Source organism: Molossus molossus, unplaced genomic scaffold (genome assembly GCF_014108415.1).
Source record: "Molossus molossus isolate mMolMol1 unplaced genomic scaffold, mMolMol1.p scaffold_m16_p_8, whole genome shotgun sequence".
NCBI classification, from domain to species: Eukaryota; Metazoa; Chordata; class Mammalia; order Chiroptera; family Molossidae; genus Molossus; species Molossus molossus.
In genome coordinates this window covers 83,488,031-83,507,501 of record NW_023425402.1, presented here as the reverse complement: position 1 = coordinate 83,507,501, position 19,471 = coordinate 83,488,031, and the positions used below count along the sequence as shown (strand labels likewise).

Below are 19,471 nucleotides of genomic sequence, written 5' to 3'. Positions count from 1 at the left end.
GCTCAAGTCCCTTGGTTTAGGATGGACCTGGGGCTTCATGTGTCCACCTTTGAAAGACTTAGTGCCCTGGAGCTGCACACGTGGGCTGTGGGCTGCCTCCTCGGTCTGAACATTGCTTGGAAACATTTTGAACTTGATCTTTTTCGAAGATGCACAGACTCCCCAGTTCCCCTTTCTCCGAGCTGACCTGCCGGCCCTGGGCGTTGTGGTTTCCTTCCATCACGTTTGTTGAGGACAAGGGCTGCTTCACTCCTGTGGGCTCCTCACTGCTGGCCAATCTCGCTGGTGTAGGTTCCAATCATCTACGACCCGTGTCCGTCTCCCACGCTTTCCCTCCTGCAACCACGTGTGTCTTCCACCGCTTCCCTCCCTGGAGGGAGAGCACTGCACGCCTGGTTCTTGTCTCCCCACATGGGTCTGGTTTCCCCTGGCCGCCTGCCTGGTTCCCCACAGGCTTGTTCGGATCTGCAGCACAGATGCACCTTTCACTCCCGGGCCACGTGGGCACCAGCTTCTCGTTTGCAGGTCAGGCCCCTCCTCAGCCCCGCTCGCCAGCCTCTCTCGGGGGTCCCGGAGCTCTGGTTCCTGATCCGGCCCAGGGTCCCGTGCCATCACCACAGCACCAATGTTATCAATCAGTTCTGACAGGCCGGGCTGGCTCAGACTGAAGACACGTAAGCGTGCTAATACCTGCATTGCGATGTGATGAGCCTTTCTTGGGTTACTTCATCAAATTAAAAATTTTAAAAGGTTAAAAAGGGATTCATATAAATTACCGAAAAACTATTTTTATTTTTCCAGAAATACTGCAAAACACTAATACCTTTTGCTCTGTTGGTTAAAACGCTAAGTCAGTGAGATAAAAGACAGCGAAAGAGAAGCTGCCACCTCCGTAGTGACTGTACTACTTGCACGAATGGCGGGCAGAGTCAAGGACCACCTGTAGGTGCCGTTTTTGCACGAACTAGTTCCTATTCCAGTTTCCATTCTTTCACTAGAATGTGCCCTTAGTTCCTTACGGACTTTCCTTTATTTCCCCCGATCATCCTCTCTGCCCAACACTTTCAATTTCATAGTCTTATTTCTCTTCTTGCCAATTAATTTACCAAGTTCTTCCCCCCCTTTATTGATTTTTAGAGAGAGAGGAAGGGAGAGGGAGAGAGAGAAACATTGACGAGACAGAACATCGACTGGCCGCCTCCTGCATGTCCCCCACTGGGGATCGGGCCCACAACCTGGGCACGTGCCCTGACTGGGAATCGAACCGGCGACCTCTTGGTGCAGGGGTTGATGCTCAACCACTGAGCCACACAGGCTGAGCAACTTACCAAGTTCTTAAGGATTCCTTTCCTTTGGAGGTCCGCAATGTCTATAGCTAATGTTGAATGAAAGCCTCTCTGCTCCTTTAGGCTGCGGCGTAAGGCGGGGGCGGATCTGTGACACGTGCAGTGAAGTCTGCTCAAAGGCACAAGCTGAGCGCGGGGCAGATTCACGTACACTTCACCACCCCTTTCGATGGTGCACAGGTCTCCAGCGCCTAGGACTTGGTAAATAGCAACATTGCTGGGCTAACCTAACCCTGTTTTGTTTGGATTCTGACTCTCCAGAATCCAAAAGTTGCAAAATGACAGCCTGGGGCTATATTTCAATCTGCAGACAGGTCTCATTTGGCTTGCACACTGTTCTCTGACATTTAAAAAAATGCCATTAAATGGCAAGGTCCTATCAAGTTCCACATTCCCCATCCCTCCCTTTGATCTGGCCCTGGCCTGCTCCTCTCATTGCAGGGTCTTCTCTGCCACCATGACCCCCATTTCCCCTGGGGAAGAACGGTGAGATTCCCCTTCTTGAGGAACACTGCTCCACTCCAAGGGTGCCAAGGCCTTGCCTCGAACCTAACATGCTACTCAGAATGAGATGTTTCCAAGTAAGAGTCAGTCTTTTTATATATGTTTAAAATCAGAAAGGAGAAATCCCCAATGGGTGTGAATCCTACTTGACAACAATGTCATGTTTTTATTGTTGGCAGTATTGCAGACATCCCTGGTTTTCTCCCCTCTGTCCCCCTCCAACGAGCCCCGCCCCACCCCCTGCTTTCCCCACACCATTGTCCGCGTCCAGGGGCTATGCATAAATGTAATTTTTGAATATTTCCTTCGTCGCTCTTCACATCATCTGGGACATAATCTCATTACAATTCTGAATCCTGCAGAATCTTTACACAGCTAGTGAACGCCCAGGTGGTACCCTCCTGTTGGACATAGCTCCTGTTCTCATTCGCTTGGCCCCTCTTATTTGACAAACCTTCTTAAAAATCATACATATGTAAAAAAAAGTATCTGCAATTAAGATTTTATTTCATTCAGGTCCGATATAACAAGTGCAATTTGAATGTACAAATTCTGAACAAAACATAAAAAAGGAAATGAAAATTAACAACAAAAAACTTGTTTAAGCAGATTCATGCAAAGCAATGAATGGAACACTGCCTGTTTTTACCTGGAATGATGACATATGCAAAAGACTGCTAACAGACTCCAACGGGGACAGGAAAGGGAATTCTACATCAGAAAAGATAAGAGCAACTAAAGACAGGTGGGCCTTCCCCCAGAATTCAGACAGCATGCTGCAAACTTACTTTCTACTTTTAAAATAGACCTTGAGTAAGTGTTCAGTCCTGAAATTAGAAATTACATCCAAAGGCTGATAAAATAATTTACCATTTTGGGTTGGAAAAGAAAAAACACTTCTTGCAAAAGAAACACTACCAGCTATCATTTTATAGGTAATCAAGGGCTTTCGTTTAAAGTGCATTTATATGCTTCTATACTGAGGCGAACTGTTCCGCTGAGAGAGGGCTCTCTCCGAAACGAAGGTTCTTGATTGTTTTGGGAAGTCGCCTCCCTGACCTGTGAGCGTTTAGAATCTCAGTGTCTGCTGGTGTTGCTCCCTCACACTTGCCTTTTCAGTAACATTGATTCTCTTCAGCCAACCCTGAAGAAAACCTTTGGGTTTGGAGGACAGGGCAAGATTGAGACATAGCTCTTCATGGATTAGTGTTTCTATGGACAGAACAAGCCCTTCTTCATCCATCTCTGAAAAGCACCTCAATGACGATTACAGAGAAGCTCAAGATAATCTCATAAATAGCTTAAGATCCTTACAACCCCCCCCCCCCCCATGTAACTGCATATCCTACGGTGTCATTGGACTCCACGAGAGTCCAACGCCCAGGGCATCACGCTGTTTGAGACTGATGCCATTCAAATACATCACCTAATTTATTTATGTGTATATATTTTATTTTTCAATTCCATTATTTATATACATGTTTTTGGTAATTATAGTAAAGATGCTGGTGAAAGTAATTTGTTTAACATTTCATAATACGTGCAAAAGCAAAAACACAGAGTTAAGGAAAAGTAATTTTTACAACTATTCAGCCCCAACAAACGATGACAAGCAGTTAGGCAATATCATGACTTGCAAAGTCATACTTAGCATAATGTTGCAATTCAAAATATGGCACAGAATTAACGATACAGATGACCAACCGCCCCACTGGCTGCACTCAGCCAGGTTTTGACTGTTTTGGTTTAGGTTGAAATTTGATTATATAAAAAGATTCCTGAAAGTATTCAAAAAGAAACAGTGTACATGAAAGAGAATTCATCAATGTTTACAAAATGCCAAAAATTCATACTCTGCCCCTCCCGTTATCCATAAATAATTAATGAAGTCCCCCTTCTCCCTCCCACCCCCCAGCCTCAAAAAGATTTACAAAGATAAATTTAGCTCAGTGAACAGAACCAAACGATGACTGTTGTTAGACAGTACCTGGTTAAAAGCTCAAGCACTTTCAAAGGAATTCATAGATATTGTCTCTGGAGGAATATAAATAACCCAATCGCATTGCTCTTTGAGTTTTGGAGACTTCTCGCTTAGGAGTTATAACTGTCCTTGTGCTTTGAATAAAACATGAGCTTTGAAGCAGAAAGCCGACAGTATTCCAAACTCGCCACCTTCAGAGTTCGTTGTGTGAGTTCTTCTCCGCAGCCTTGAACATCAGGATAGAATTGAAAATCTTGAGAGCAGGGCCCAGCTTAATGCTCATAATTTTAACAATGTCTGTTTGCGTCATAAGCAGAAATGCTTCTCCATCAATTTGCTGAAATGGGAGAAAAAGACAAAAGACTGTGAACTAATCGGGTGGAGTGTTGTGGGCAATACTCAGGGTTCAATTACCAGCTGCCTCACACCCAGCAGCACTAACATGACACAGACGGGCGTCCTGTGTACAAACATTTCCTGATAAATGGATCTTTCCTATCAACCACAACACACCACGTGTGGACTGGGAGCAAAGTAAACATTCATTCATCTGGGAAATGGGCTCACAGGGAAAGGGAAGGTGCCCATACCTTCCAGTGATTTCTCTGAGGTGCTAACTCAAGAACAATGTAGGAAAGTGTGGGAGCCTCAAATTCAGTTCCTATCAGGACAGGCTTTATCGTCTAACATTAGAGATGAAAATAGGTACACGGATGTTCGTGGCTACACACAAAGGAATTCAGGCAAATATATCAACTACATGCAAATAATTTTTTAAAAGCAGCCTTCCATCATGAAGGAAAAGATTATGGTAACAGCTCTAGAGTGGCCACGATTATTACAAAAGAAAAGCAGTTAGTAACAAGGACAAGCAACAGTGTAGCTGGAAGAACATGAGACGGGTGGTAAGAGCTGCAGACTCCACACTGGTCTTCCTCTCTCTACTTGGGTAACCAGGGAACCTACTTCTCCTCTAAGCCAGAGTCCGTGCTCCTGCAGAACAGTGTACTTTGAGGTTCAAAGACACAGCTCCGTGAAGATGACATCCAGTTCAGTGGGCAGAGCAAAGCAGTGGAGTCTTTTTATATGACTTTCGGCTCTTAAAAAAATCAATTCACTTCTCTTTCGGTTTTCCCACGTTGTACAAAAAGTAAATCACATGTTTGCCCTCTGCCTTAGAGAACACCGGAAACACTGACAGCAATGTACTGTTATGGGTTGAACTGTGTCCCTCCCAAATCCCTATGTTGAAGTCCTAACCTCCAACAGTCTCAGAGTGTGATCTTACTTGGAAATGGGGTCACTACTGTTGGAGTTAGTTAAGATGAGGTCATACTAGATTAGACTGGGCTCCTGATCCAAGATGATGGGTGTCCTTATAAAAACGGGACATTTGGACACAGAGCCAGACACACACAGAGGGAAGACGATGTGAAGACAAAGAGCACCCTCCATAACCCACACACAGAGGCCCGGAGCAGCCCACCTGTCAGACTTCCAGCCTTCTTCACACTCCTAGCCTCCAGAACTGGGCAGTAACGCATTTCTGCTGTTTAAGCTACAGGCTTATGATATTTTGTTACAGCAGTCCCAGTAAACTACTACTAAAATTCTGTAAGCAGTCCACTAAATAAAGGCTGATACAATGAAGGAGCTATTTCTTAAGATTTTCCTCTAGCCTCAAAAATAAAAAAAACTGTGACTCTAAACTGCCTAGCCACTGAATCAGAACTGGTCATCTTACACCACTTCAGTTACCAGTTATGTGGGAAAAGTCTGCTACTTTCCAGTAAGGGAGGAGCCCGCTGTCTTCAATGGGAAGGGAAGACATCCCGCGCTAACTTCTGCGTCTGAGATGTTTCCGCGGCAGGTGTGAGAGACGCCGTGTTTTGGACTGTTTGCTCTGGTCTCATCTGCTTGTGCTAGGACAGCCCTCTCATAAAGCAAGGCCAGACGGAGAGGCAGATCTGCGGACACTTCACTCAACCAAGGCAGACCGTGGCAAAACAGTGATCTGAGAGAAACCTTCTAAGTCAGGGATGAAAACACCAGCTACCACGCCGGTTCCCAAGGAGCTCACTACGAGGTCAGAATCATTGTATTAGAACCCTGGGCTCTAAGGCGTCCCCTCTCGGAGGCGATGTAAGACTTTAACCTGACAGACGATGGACGAAAAGGGCTGTTCAGAGCACAGTGAGGCTGAAATCAAGTTTTGCTAGATTGTTATGTTTACACAAGAGAGGAAAACTATCACGTGGGGCCAGTGCCAGTCTCGTGCGCACAGGCTGCGTGGCCACACGACAGGCTTCACTGGGAGGGAGCAAGCCCAACTGAGAAAGTACTTTCTAAGAACAGCGATCGCTGCAATGTACTCCAGTGTTTATTTTTGTTTGTTGCTTTTATAACACACAGAGAGGTCCAACTGCAGAGATTCAGTATGTTGCTGAAGGTCCAAACCCAGAAGGAGGATCTGGAGTTCGGGCCCCCCGCCCATGCTGTTCCTCTTCCCACCATGCACGCAGGTTCTTTCCAATGCTTTAACTCGGCACAACACAGCAACATGCTCTCTGAATGTCTTCTCAGAGCGTAAAAACAGGAGTATACTCGCTCATTAGAAACTCACTACATGTCTTGTATGTTCCAAACACTCTTCTTGAGCTTGGACATACAGCAAAGAAAGAAACAGATGACAAAAATAAGCGAGTAAACAAAGAAAAGCTCCTCATGAAGTTTACATCCTAGTAGTGGGAGACAGACATAATGCACAAGCAAATTAATTAGCAATTCGTTAGCAGGAGTGACTTGTAAAAGGGGGTAGTGCTGTGGGAAACGGCAGGTGAGGAGATGCGGGGCAGGAGGGCAGAGCCGGGGGCGGGTGGCATGTGAGCAGAGGGAGGGAGCCGCGTGGACCTCGCAAGGAACACATTCCAGGCGAGGGAAGGGCTGCGTGTGCCTGGACAGTCAGGAACGGCAGGAGGCCAGTGTGCGCACAGCGTAAGCCGGGGCAGAGGAGAAACGCGGCTGGGGCGTGAGAGGTAATGGGGTGTCTGAGGCAGGCCCTCGTGAGGACTTGGACTTCTCCTCTGATTTACTACCACGAGGATATGTGGGAGGAGGGACATGATCGGACAGGCCTTAGCAGGACCGCCCTGCTCTGCTGGAAGATGGCAGAGGTGCAAAACGAGAAGCAGCACCACCGGTTAGGAGGGTCCTTCAATCCAGGCGGGCGCTGGCGGTGGCGCAGACCAGGGTGGCAGTGGGGGAGGCCGTGCGGCAGCCAGAATCCCTAGGTTTTAAAACACACCCAATAGGACTGTCGAGAGATCAGATATAAGGTGTGTAAGAAAGAGAGAAGTCAAGAATGGTTTCAAACGGTAGCCCATTCTCACACCTGTCTTTGCATGTGGAGAGGACCTACACCCTGGTTTCAGGGTTCACCTCTAGAACTTAAAAACACCTGCTGACCACGTGAGACGTGTGAGAGGAAGACTGCAGCCTATTATCTCCCGAGTCAACCTTCTCACCAGAGCACTACGTGGAGTAGCACTGACATGGAAGAAACTTAACAAGAGTCCACAGGATGAATGAACGTCTGAGTGACAAGCGTGATAGTGAACATCCTGTCTCGCTCCATACAAGGAGGATCTGGCTCTCAGGACAACGGGAGCCTGAGAGTCTCCAGAGATCATACATCATGGAGAAAAATCTCATTCAAAGAAATAATGTATCATTTGAACTTGAATTTGACTCTTACTTAAACTAAATAACAGAGCAAATGCAGATACATTCTCTAGATGTTAACAGAACTGAAAATAGCATTTATAAAACAAATGTACTATAAATTTATTTTTTAAATGTTTTCTTTTTCTTTTAAATCAGTTTGAAAGGTAACAACTATGCAATTCTTTCAAAGAAAGAACAGAGCTCTCTGCAGTCTAAGTCTGTTCAGGGATGGAAATGAACTGAGAAAAGTCCACAGACACTTAGGAATTAAGAAAAGAAAGTCAAAATATAAACAATTGCCAATTAAAGATCAACTAGACTGAAGATAAAACATTTCTGAAATAAGACAAATTAGAAAAACACTGAGAATCAGATGCATGCATTTTAACAGGCACCCATCTGAAACATACAAGGAATCTAAGAGGATAATGACAACAGTAACAGAGGCTGGATTCGTAGCTCTCCTGACACTCTTGCAATGCTCTTAATTGAAAGTGTGTGAATCTTAATAGCTGAGGCTAAACACAGGAGCAAACAAGGTGCATACACTTGTTACTGTAGACGGCAGATGTTGGAGAAAGCCTTCTGAGATTAAGTATTCCTTCTACCTTCTGGTAGCCAAGATCAGAGTGATAATTGACTGTTCTGCTTGGAGGAGCTGACAGGCAAATGGCTTATTTATAAAGGTCTCTAGTGAAAAGAGTCTCTTGCTGCACTTGAAAATAGCATTACTTCTAGTGTAGTGAACCCAAATTCCTTCTTGTTCTAATGCTCTATATAGGTGATAGCATTATTAATTACCCCTTATGCTGAAGCTCTGGACAGGCAGATGAAAACACCTATCAACTAAAAAAACAATCTTCCAACAGCAGACTGTAATGAATATCAGTTATTATAAACATTACTGAGACATATATAAGATCTAAAGGATTATTTTAGCAATAAGGTAACTGTATTTATTATAAGCATCAATGCAGTTAATCTTGGTGTTGTTAAAATCATATTTGAAAGTAAAATAATGGGAACTAATTTCCTTGTATTAAAAATAAAATGTTATTTTTTTCCTGGTTCCTTTCTGTGCTATAAACTATATAAATGCATGTTGTTAAGTTTTGTACTCACTTAAAAAAATAATGAGTCTAATGCTACTCCTTTGGGGTATCATAAAGTGGTACAAGTATTTCCTTTCCATCTAATGTTATACAAAGACATTTTTATACAACTGATTAATGCTGCTTGTTAGACAACTATCTAGCGAATGGCCAATTTCAGCATAACCCATCTGTTTCGTCCTCTGCCAATGCAAACCCCCCCCCCCCCCTGCAAGTCATGCTCTGATCTGTTAAGCTGCACACCACAGATTAGTGGGACACTTACTTCATCTTTAAATACCTTTCCATGTTCTTCACACCCAGGTAAGCTCTGTATGAATTCTGAGACCTGTCAAAAATAAGATCAAAATCCTAGTTTAAAAAGAAGCCAGAATCTAAAAGCTCAAACAGGTTCAAAATGTTTGACGTGTATGTTTTAGTTGTTTCTCTCAGAATAATTTCTTATCTTTCAGAGAAAATGACTACCCCTCCCCCCCATCATTCATTGTGCTCCTTCCTTAAGTCAGCAGCAGACGAGGAAAATAAAACGCACCTCATCCGTGCTCCACTTGGAAACTTTACTGGCAGGGATTCCCGCGACAGTCGGCAGAAGTTTGCTCTGCTGCTCCCAGCGCAAAGGCAGGCATGGAATTGGGGGCTTAAAGGACAGAAAGACAGCCGACCGACGCTGTGCCTGCTGTACACTAGGTTCTTCCCGGGCACCTGTCGATGGAAACAGATGGGAAATCACTCTCTGAAAAGCAGCAAAAGAGAGGCCCAAAGGTCATGCATCTCCCCCAGATAATGAGCTGGGAGGTGGGGGTTCCAGTTAAATCATTGGTTCCTTTCAACATGATAGTCCTTGAATAATCAGACTCTCCTCTGTCTTTACTGAAGGTCAACTGAAGGTGACTGTAAGACACACCTATAAATTCAACTCACACGTTTACTGCATCACCCACTGAAGACGTGTGTCATTGTATCAGTCAGTGTTTCCCGTAGGAAATCTGCCCAGAGCCAGTGGCAAAGGAAGCCCTCCCCTTACAAGAGCGTGTGTTTCCCTTGCAGCTCTGGAAGCTCAAGTCCCGCCACTGTCTTTATTCCCTGTTCTCTTCTATCTCAGCCCCGGTTTGTTCTTTCCATTTTAATCACATTGACTTTTTAAATAGCCAACAAAACTTTTTTTTTTTCAAAATAGGAAATGAAATTATTGCAATACAAATAACAGAAGGGCAAATAGCATTCTTCATTTGTGATTAAAATTAAACTACAGAATAGTCTATTTATCTGCTAGGTCTAGTTTACTAATGCTCTCCTAAGACAGCTATTTTTTAGCAAATGATTTTATGTCCTTGAGAGTCAGAGTCTGTCAATAATGGTCTCCTAAGATCCTCTAGAATGGAAATCTTTTCTGGAAACTACTTACTTAAAGCCTTCCCACATATGCCCTCCCCACCACGCCAGCTCAGCCCATGACCATTCAGTTCCAGCACAAATCTTTGCCAAATGGTTACCAAAGGCTTTTGGATCTCTGAGAATATCTTAAGGTCTTTTCCTTGAAGAGTTAAGATTTACAGAAAGGTCCACAAATCGTAAGTATTCAGTTCAAAGAACGTTCACAGAGTGAGTGCCCAGAACAAGAAACCACAGTGCAGCACACCCAGACCTTGTGTTCTCTTCCAGCCCATCACACTCCTCCCTGACTTCTTCCCAGATTTTCTGTTCTGCTCCACGGTCTCTTTACACCAACCCACAGATTTAATTACTATCGCTTTACAAGTATACTGAGTTCTGGGATCTGGGTCTTCTTCAAGGTCGTCTTGACTATCCTTACACCTTTGCATTTCCATATACATTTTAGGATCAGCTTGTAAAAAAAAAAAGCTAGGATTTATATTAAAATTATTACTAAATATAGATCAATTTGGTGAGGAATAACATCTTCATAATATTAAGTCTCCCAGTTCAAGAACAAGCTGTACCACTCCATTTCTCGGGGTCTTCTTTAATGTGTTAACATTTTTATGATCATCTTTTGTTAAATGTATTCCTATGTATGTGATGTTTTCTGTTGTACAGTTTTTAAAAAATTATTTCCTACTGTTCTACTGTGGTTCTTTTATAACTTTTATCTTAAACAAGCCTAATCTAAATTTTGAATTGCTCTGAATGTTACAAAGTCACCATGCTGAATTAAAAAAAAAAAAAATCTATCTGTTTGGAGCTAACACCCACTGGTTCTGGTTCTACCTGAGTGAGTTCATACAGAAAAATATATCTGCTCTGCACGAAACATGTCAATTCTTCAAATGTTTTTTAAAAATCCATCATGGTCCATTCAACGAATCATATAGTTGGTTTTAAGTTCTCATCCTGTTTTACTGAATATCTTTTCTGAGCCAGATATATAAACCTGTCCCAGTTTGTTTTTATTATTCTTTTTAAATGGGAAAACATCTAAACAAGATGTTTTTGTTCAGCATAAATATGGGGTGACTTAAAAATATCCCTTAATTTCAGATATTCCCAAGAGTTTAGCAATTATTTGAAGTACAATATTTGTACATCTTTCAAGAGACGCACTTATATGACATGGTAAGATGTCCAATTCCACACTAGAGAACGGTAGAGCTTACTTTGTGACTTATATTCCAGTTGCTTGCCACACAGCTGTCAGTCTCTTCCAAAGCCACACACTATAATGTGTCTGTCTGTACTCCATTAACATTGGCCCCTTGCACTTCATTCTAGCTCCGTTCTACTTTTATTCTCTTTCCTGTATTATTTATTCACAGTTCACTTTCAGACTCTCCTTCCTTTTGCTGATTCTTTCGTGCTGCCTGATGCCCTAAGGCCAGTATTATTTTCTGACAAATGGAGCAAATGCAATATTTAGCAGCCACAGAACATGCCACCTCTTTGGAAAGCCAAGTGTTAGGTAGATCCCAATCCCAAGGAATAAAGAAAAAAAAACTTCATTTGCGCGAATGCGTATTTGATTCCCTGAATTGCACAGAAATGTGATGCCAGATTTTTATTTTAACATGTGATATAAATCAAAATAAATGCAAGTAAACTTTGGCTCAAGTAGCTGGTTCAGTGCCAAGCGTAAGGAAGAGTAAGTCTGAACGTGCTTCAGAAGACAAAGCCTTTTGTTCTGCGAGATGTTTCTGGGGCCATATTTCTTACCCCCCCTCTCCAACAACTGACCTGCATGAAGATTATACTTTTTAAGGAGTTGATCATACTTTTTGAAGTTTCCTGAAATGAACATTTATTGACGGTACACCATCAAACTTTTTTCTCCCTATTCCCATTTGGTTTCAGGTTTCTGCCTCCATATTTCTTTAGTTCACTCAGTTCTGTATCATTGTACATGGAAATGACTGCAGTGATTTCCAGGTCTAGTTGTTACAGGTCTAGTTCTAATCCTCACAAAGATGAAATATTATCAAGAAATGTTTTACTTTGCCTAAAACTACCTAAATGACTTAGTGTTTTACGACCATCAGGAATATGCATTTCTGTAACCCGAGGGAGTGAAGGAAGGAGGGACAGAAGAAAGGAACATTCTCAACAAAAATAAAGACGATACTAAAATTTTTTTGAAATGGCTTTTAAAAAAGTATGACCATCAATGTCCCCCTCTCTCCAATAAAAAAGATCTTTCTGTAGTATTTTTTTCTTTTTGCAAAAAATGTTTTTATTCTAGTGTGCTAGGAAAATATATTAGGACAGAAATGCTTAAGCAAATTTGGTATACATATTTTAGGTTAACTGAGAATGACTAGAATTACCGTGTAGTAGGAATTTTAATTCTTCCTGATTGTTGTTCCAACAATTGATACATTTTATCTGTAGAAGTGAAGGTACCCTCCTCAAAAGTGACAACACAAATATAAGAGAAACCTTATAGTGCATCATGATGAGAAACAGCACAGTGCAGAGAAAAGCCATAACATTCATATAAACATATCAATCTACTCAGACTTATATTCCATCAAATAATCACTATTTTTTCTTTAAAAATTTTTTTTTATTATTGAAATACATACATATGCATGAGAGAGACAGACACTGCAGACTTTCAGGTCATCCACAGGAGGGATAAGGATCAGAATGTTTTATTAGAAAAGAAGTGAGCCCTGGCCTGTTTGGCTCAGCGGTTAGAGCATCGGCCTGCGGTCCTGAGAGACCCAGGTTCGGTTCCCGCTAAGGGCATGTACCTCGGTTGCAGTTTGTCCCCGACCCTGGTCGGTCGTGCGGGTGGCAGCCACTCGATGTGTCCCTTTCACATCGATGTTTCTCTCTCTCTCTCTGTTCCTCTCTCTCCCTCCCACTCTATCTGAACAAAAAATGGAAAAATGTCCTCGGGTGAGGATTAAAAAAAAAAAGAAAGAAAAGAAGTGAAAGAAAAAACTGTTATGCCAAATTTGAAAAACAAAATCCAGGTAGAAAGCAGACCAGGGCCAGCTGGAGAATAGTTTAGTCTTAGGACACAGTATCACCAAGGTCCCTGGCTGTATTACATGGGAACTGTACGGCTGGGATCTGTTTTACATCCGATTTTTAAACACGCACTCCCTGTCCAGGACCTGCATCTGCATACCACCATCGGGAGCGGCAGAATGCTCTGGAGGGATCAGACTGCACCTTCCAATGAGATACAATGTTTCCCATTCTTATCATCGTCATGCTAAAGTAACTACAAAACACTACAAGTCTGAAAAAGCTTTGGCCAAAGTCTTTTCTCTCGCGAAATAGGTTCCTCCAAGTTAATTATATTTGACTCATCCATTTCCTGTCTAGCAGTTCATCTTAAGGAATTAATTCAGCATGAATGCTTACAATCACCTATAAGAACGTCACCGTTCTCTGCTAGGCACATAACTGTATCCAGAATGAAGACGACATGTTCCAGCCTCTCTTGCAGCGGGATGTGGCCATATGACTAAAGGGATACTAGCAGAAGAGGTACTTGTAACATCTTAGAAGTACCCTTAAAGGGTGAGAGCACTTCAAGTGCCCACCACCACTCCCTCACCCTGATCCTCCCTTCTTACTGGGTAGAATTCTAATCAAATGGCCAGTGCTCCAGAACCACCTCTGACCAAAATATGGCCTTGGGAATAGACGCTGCAAGGCAGAGCAACAAGGCAGGTAGAACCTGATTTCCTGATACTGCTGAGCACCATTAAGTTTTAAAGCACCTACTTCTAAATGTCCTCTATGTGAGAAATAAACTCTGCTAAGCCACTTACATGTATGTTATGTCACACACGCACACACACACACACACCCCTAATTCTAATCACTACTAAGGTTTAGGGCAATAGCACTTATAATAGTGAGAGATAGGAAACAGCTAGTGTAGAAAACCAGTATAGATTGCTCCATTAAATTATACTATACCCATCCATAGAGGCATTATTTAATATTATTTTGTAATTAGTATAAGTATTTATAAAAATTCTTATGGTACTATGTAGTTTAAATACTATAGGTTAGAATGTTTATATATTTCATATATAAATACCAAAATTCAGACAATGGTACCTGAGAAAATAAATTACAGGTAATTTTGATTTTCTTCTTTTTAACTTTCTGTATTTGCAAATTATTTTATAATATACATGTATTATTTTAATAAAACTTATAGAAAACCAGGAACTGATATTAAACTACTTATTATTACTCAAAAGTAATAACAACAACCAAAAAAGGAAGCCTCACTTTAATGACCTGGAAAGTAATTTAATGCATTTTTTGGAATTAAAATCTCATTAATTGCTGAGCTTCTTTAATATCAGAAGCAAGAAATTATTAAGTGAGGACAGTGTTAAGAGAAATGTGTGGATCTTTGATGGTTTTACTGCTATTTCATCTCTCTACACAATTGTCAAATGAGAATATTTTTCTTATATTGGTATTTGGAGGAAGGACAGCAGAGGCCTGCCTCTATTTCCAATTGCTACTTACTACGTGGAAGTCGTTCATCTGCAATTATGTACTCAGCACTTACAATGCACGAGAAACTGTGGAAGACTACGTCCATACAGCATATCCTTGCAGACTTTTATCCACAGTAGAAATTTTCAAAAACAAACTTGCCTACCACGTCATCTCTCAATTCTGATTGACAGTCCAGATATTAAAATTCTTGTTTAGCTCAGAGTTAGGAAAAAGCAAAGTGGAAGATTAACCCTTACAACCAGACATTTCTGATAGAGGAGATCCTGAAAGAAAAATTCCCCAATGTTTCATGTAGAATCAAGACAACAAGCCTTCAGTACAAGAAACACCATCTAAACCAAACATGAAGACTCAGTAGAAAGAGATGTCCTCACCACCACGGAGGCTGAGAACCTGCTTCCTCCAGACAGTTAGCTCTGGGAACCGGCAGAAGCACTGCACGGTAGGCTGACCAAACAGGACACATCTCAGAGAAGAAGTTATCATCATGTGCTCTGCTACATCCAGACTCCGAGCTCACCCTGCTTCCTTTCTCCAAGTCTGAGCAATTCTAAATCAATTAGCCACGGCATGGGATATCACTGACCTCTTGTCATGACCCACGGCCGTTCCTTTGAGCCAGTGACAGAAATGAGACCAGAACGTCTAACGACCTTGTTTCATTTTAGTTTCCAGACAATGCTGCGCGGTAGTATCCCCGGGGGAGAGAGCCGAGGTCTGCCGTGCTCGCAGCACACGGTGAGGTGAGGCAGCAGCAGAAAGTGCCCCTGGATCTTCCCTCCTAACACAGGGTCATGTCAAGAGGATGAGTTCAAGAGTCTGATACAGCTGGATTCGAATCCCTGCTCTCGCACTGGCCAGCTCTGTAATCTTGGCTAAATCAGTGTAGCCAAGACAGCTGTAAAAATGACATACTATTTTAAAAATGCTTATCCCAGTGTCTGACATAAAGACTCAGCAAATGGAAGAAATTATTCCTGCCTTGAAAGAAAGGCCCATCGCTGAAAGTGTATTGGGTATACAAAGGCGAAAATGAAAAGGATTCGATCAATAACACTTTGAGGTTAACATTCCATGAGTCTATAAAATATGCTCTTAATGTAGGAAAAAGCCAGAAGAAATGGGCTACATCTGTCAACTAAAAAAAAAAAAAAAATTAATGAGAGTTACTAACTGGTGACTAAATATAAAAGGATGAACAATAACAGTGATTGGGTAAAATAAATGGATCAGAGCATCAAAAAAATGTAGACAAAATTAGCTCCAAGATACTTAGGCATGAAAGATATTTGAAGATCATTTCAAGGGTAACAACCAAAAAAAAGCAACCAACTCCTACGGAGGCAAAAAGGAAGCCTGATTTTTCAAGTGAGGAACTAGTACATTACAAAACGGAATTCAACTTTCTGTATATCAGCCACCCTGGACAGAGAATGCTTCCATGAGAGAGAAAACAAAACTATACCTTTCCCAGGAATATAAGAGTGTAAATCTGAAGAACAAACTAATGTAGGAAATTACCGAAAGGTACAAACCACCACTGTAAAAATTCATGTTAAAGGTAGTGAACAGAGCAAGAGGCTGAGTAAGATGTTTCAACTTGAGAAATGCATCTAGAACATCCCAAAAGGACTAGTTGTTCAGTGTCGCCCTTGTAGGACTTCCCCAGGACCCAGCGGCCGAGGGTAACCATGGTTCTGCTGGCAGCTTGTGAATTCTCCAGAATGAAGAACAGTGTTTGTTTTAACTTTCCTGTGCAATGCTGGCTGCCAAATCAATTGTTAAATATTCTGAGTATCATCCCTTGGATCTAACCCAAGAATAATAGGTATTACCAGTCAAAAAAAAAAAAAGAAAGAGAGAGAGAAGAACAAACAGAAAAGTAATAATAAAAATTTTAACTGAAGGAAGTTTTCTGATTTAAAAAGGGCCTGGGTCTAGCCCTGGCTGGTTTGGCTCAGCGGTTAGAATATCGGCCCGCAGACCAGAGACCAGGTTCCCGCTAAGGGCACGTACCTCGGTTGCAGTTTGTCCCTGGCCCTGGTTGGGGTTGTGCGGGTGGCAACCGGTCGATGTGTCCCTTTCACATCCATGTTTCTCTCTCTCTCTCTCCCTTCCTTGTCCCTCCTGCTCTATCTGAAGAGAACTGCAAAAACATGTCCTCGAGTGAGGATTTAAAAAAAAGGCCTGGGTCTAAAAAAAATCGAGAGCTCATGAGATCTCCAACAAAACAATGACAAACGAGTGAATTTGGAGTCAGGCTCATTGTTTGAAACAAAAAGATGACAGTGAATCGGCCAGGCCTAACTCACATCTGTGAAAGGATGTTCAGTTTGCTCCTCAGTTCAGTTTTACTCTTCTTAAAGGAAAATCAAGACCCAACAACTGGCTGGATGTAGTGAATACTGTGTCACCAAACTGCCCATCAGAACTAAAATACATTCTCAATGCGGAGATTTGAAAGCCTGCTTCTCTTGCCTTAACACAGGGCAACTGTGAAGTCTCACCCGGAGCTCCTCACGGGCTCGACAGAGGCCTCTAACTACACCACAGCTCACCTTCTCCTCTTGCCCGTCCTGCTGCGCGCACCTTCTCAGGCACTGTCCCCATGAGTTGCCACTAATAACCCTGCACCCACACCCTCAGTGCTGTTTATCCAGAGAGCCCAATCCGAGACATGAGGTCATGGCTCTGAGAGGCAGGGGCACAGTCAGAACTGAACACCTCCCTCCGTGGACTGGATCTGAGCGATCCCCAGTATCACCAAGATGTAAGCGCCCTTAGACACCATATGAACTCATTTTGGACCAAAGGTTCATAGGGTCCAGGGACAGACAACCAACAGACTATTATATGGTCAAGTCAGAAAGTGACACCTAAAACTTTTTCATACAAAATAAGACTACAAAATTTTCAAAAAAACCCCACAGGAACTCTAAAGCTAAGAAAGAAGTTAAATGAATGCTGAAAATCGTAACACAAACTACAGATAAAATTAATTTTTGAGTGTTGTACAAAATATTTCAAGAATCTGAAAAAAAGAAGGTAACCAAACTCACTTTAGGAGACTAAAACCGGATGAGATTTTAATAGGTAAGTCTCACTTAGAAAATTCTCCAAGCAACTTATTTAATGCAGTTCCCTTTCACTAGTATACAACAAGGTAGTAAATTATGCACATTGAACTATAGATTTGTAGGTGAAATAAATAATTAAGAATTATATATTAATCCTACCACTGTTTCTATAATAGAAAAAGAAAAAAAAAGAATAATAAAACAAAACTCAGGCAATCTGAATCAAGAAAAATAGAAAAAAATATACAAAGCTTGAAAAGATAAAATTACCACAAAAAAAGAATACCTTTCAAATCATACGTTAATAAACCCAAAATTCTCCATTAAATAGAATATTTTCAGAAAAAAAAAAAGATCAAAATCAGCTCAGCAAATAAAAGTTAAATAGATCACCAAGTCAGAAATTGATGCTGAAAAAGTTAGCAAATTATTACTCCCTCGAAAAGTTCAAAGTCTCCCTGAATACAGAGGGCAAACTGATGGTTTCTGAAAGGAAGGGCAGCAGAGACAAGGGTGAAAAAGGAGAAGAGGATTGGGTTACAAAATAAATAAGTCACAGAGATGTAATGTACAGAATAGGAAATACAGTCAATAATATCGGAATAACTTTGTACAGTGACAGATGGTTACTAGACTTACAGTGGTGATCACTTCGTAAGGTGTATACAAGTGGTAGGTTACTGTGTTGTACACCTGAATCTAGTATGCTGTATATCAACTATAGTTTGATAAAATATAATAAAAAGGTAATCCAACTATAAAGAAGCTAATGAAATATAAAATAAAAAAGTTCAGAGTCTAGAAGATTTCACTATATATCTATCTGAACTGTCAATAATCAGTCAATTCCATTGGATAAACACTTATTCCACAATGCTACTACCACTACTTGCAGTTAATACTTCAGCCACTGGTGCATCTAATTCTTATGACAATCCAATGATGCAGGTACTATTACTACGTTAACTCTACAGAGGAGGACACTTTGCCCAGAGCCAACCACACCCTAGCAAGTGGTAGAGCTGGGATGGGAGCAAAGGCTACGATCCAAACCACCATTCACAAAGACAGGATGAAGCCTTTATCTAACAATCCAATGTACCCTGATGATAAACCTTCATAAATTAAAGGTGGTTCTTCTTTTCCAAATACCTGAAACATTTAAAATGACCACATACTTGCGCAGCACTGCCTAGGTACCAGGCATTGTTCTAAACAAGTTACAAATGTTGCTGCACATAATCCCCACAGCAACTCCATGAGGAGTCACCATCATCATCCTTCTGGATAGGTAAGGAAACAGAAGCACTGAGAGGTGTGCAGTGAAATGGCCAGGATTACACAGCCAGCAGGTGGCAGGGCAGGAATTCGAATCCTGGCCATCGGTAGGGTTTGTATGCAGTGCTACGTTAAATGTCATGAAACATGCTGAAGAAAGCAATGGATAGAACTTTTAAATTAATGTAAATTACTGCTTTATGAGACCAGTCACTGCAGGTGAAGAGCCACTAGGTGCCATTCTCAAATCTTGTATGATAATCTGAACCAAAACATGCATATGAAAAGCAAAGTCCCCTGGGACAACCATTAACATCCTAATCAGGTCAACATTTTCTAATAAAAATAAATAATAATTATATAGCTACATATAAATTATAAATACCATCTATACTATGACTAGTAGTCATTATGACTTCATTGCTTAGCTAAACCACTGTAGTGTTTTTTTAGCAAAGATGTAAAGAACCATTACTTTCTCCAGGACAGCTTAAAACA

General features: G+C 41.6%; 1 protein-coding gene across 7 annotated transcripts in view; it reads right to left on the bottom strand.

Moving 5' to 3' along the window:
- Window positions 1-2,343: 2,343 nt before the first annotated feature.
- Window positions 2,344-19,471, bottom strand: part of L3MBTL3 (L3MBTL histone methyl-lysine binding protein 3) — a 109,204-nt gene continuing 92,076 nt past the window's right edge. For 6 of the 7 annotated variants that reach the window (XM_036248671.1, XM_036248673.1, XM_036248675.1 and 3 more), the window contains 3 exons: window positions 9,199-9,368; window positions 8,932-8,994; window positions 3,288-4,168 (listed from right to left, as the gene is read on the bottom strand). In XM_036248671.1, coding sequence (XP_036104564.1) covers window positions 4,025-4,168; window positions 8,932-8,994; window positions 9,199-9,368 — 377 coding nt within the window. In that variant the 3' untranslated portion in view covers window positions 3,288-4,024. Of the gene's footprint in view, window positions 4,169-8,931; window positions 8,995-9,198; window positions 9,369-19,471 lie in introns of all 7 variants that reach the window. The other variant, XM_036248674.1, reaches the window with a different exon arrangement.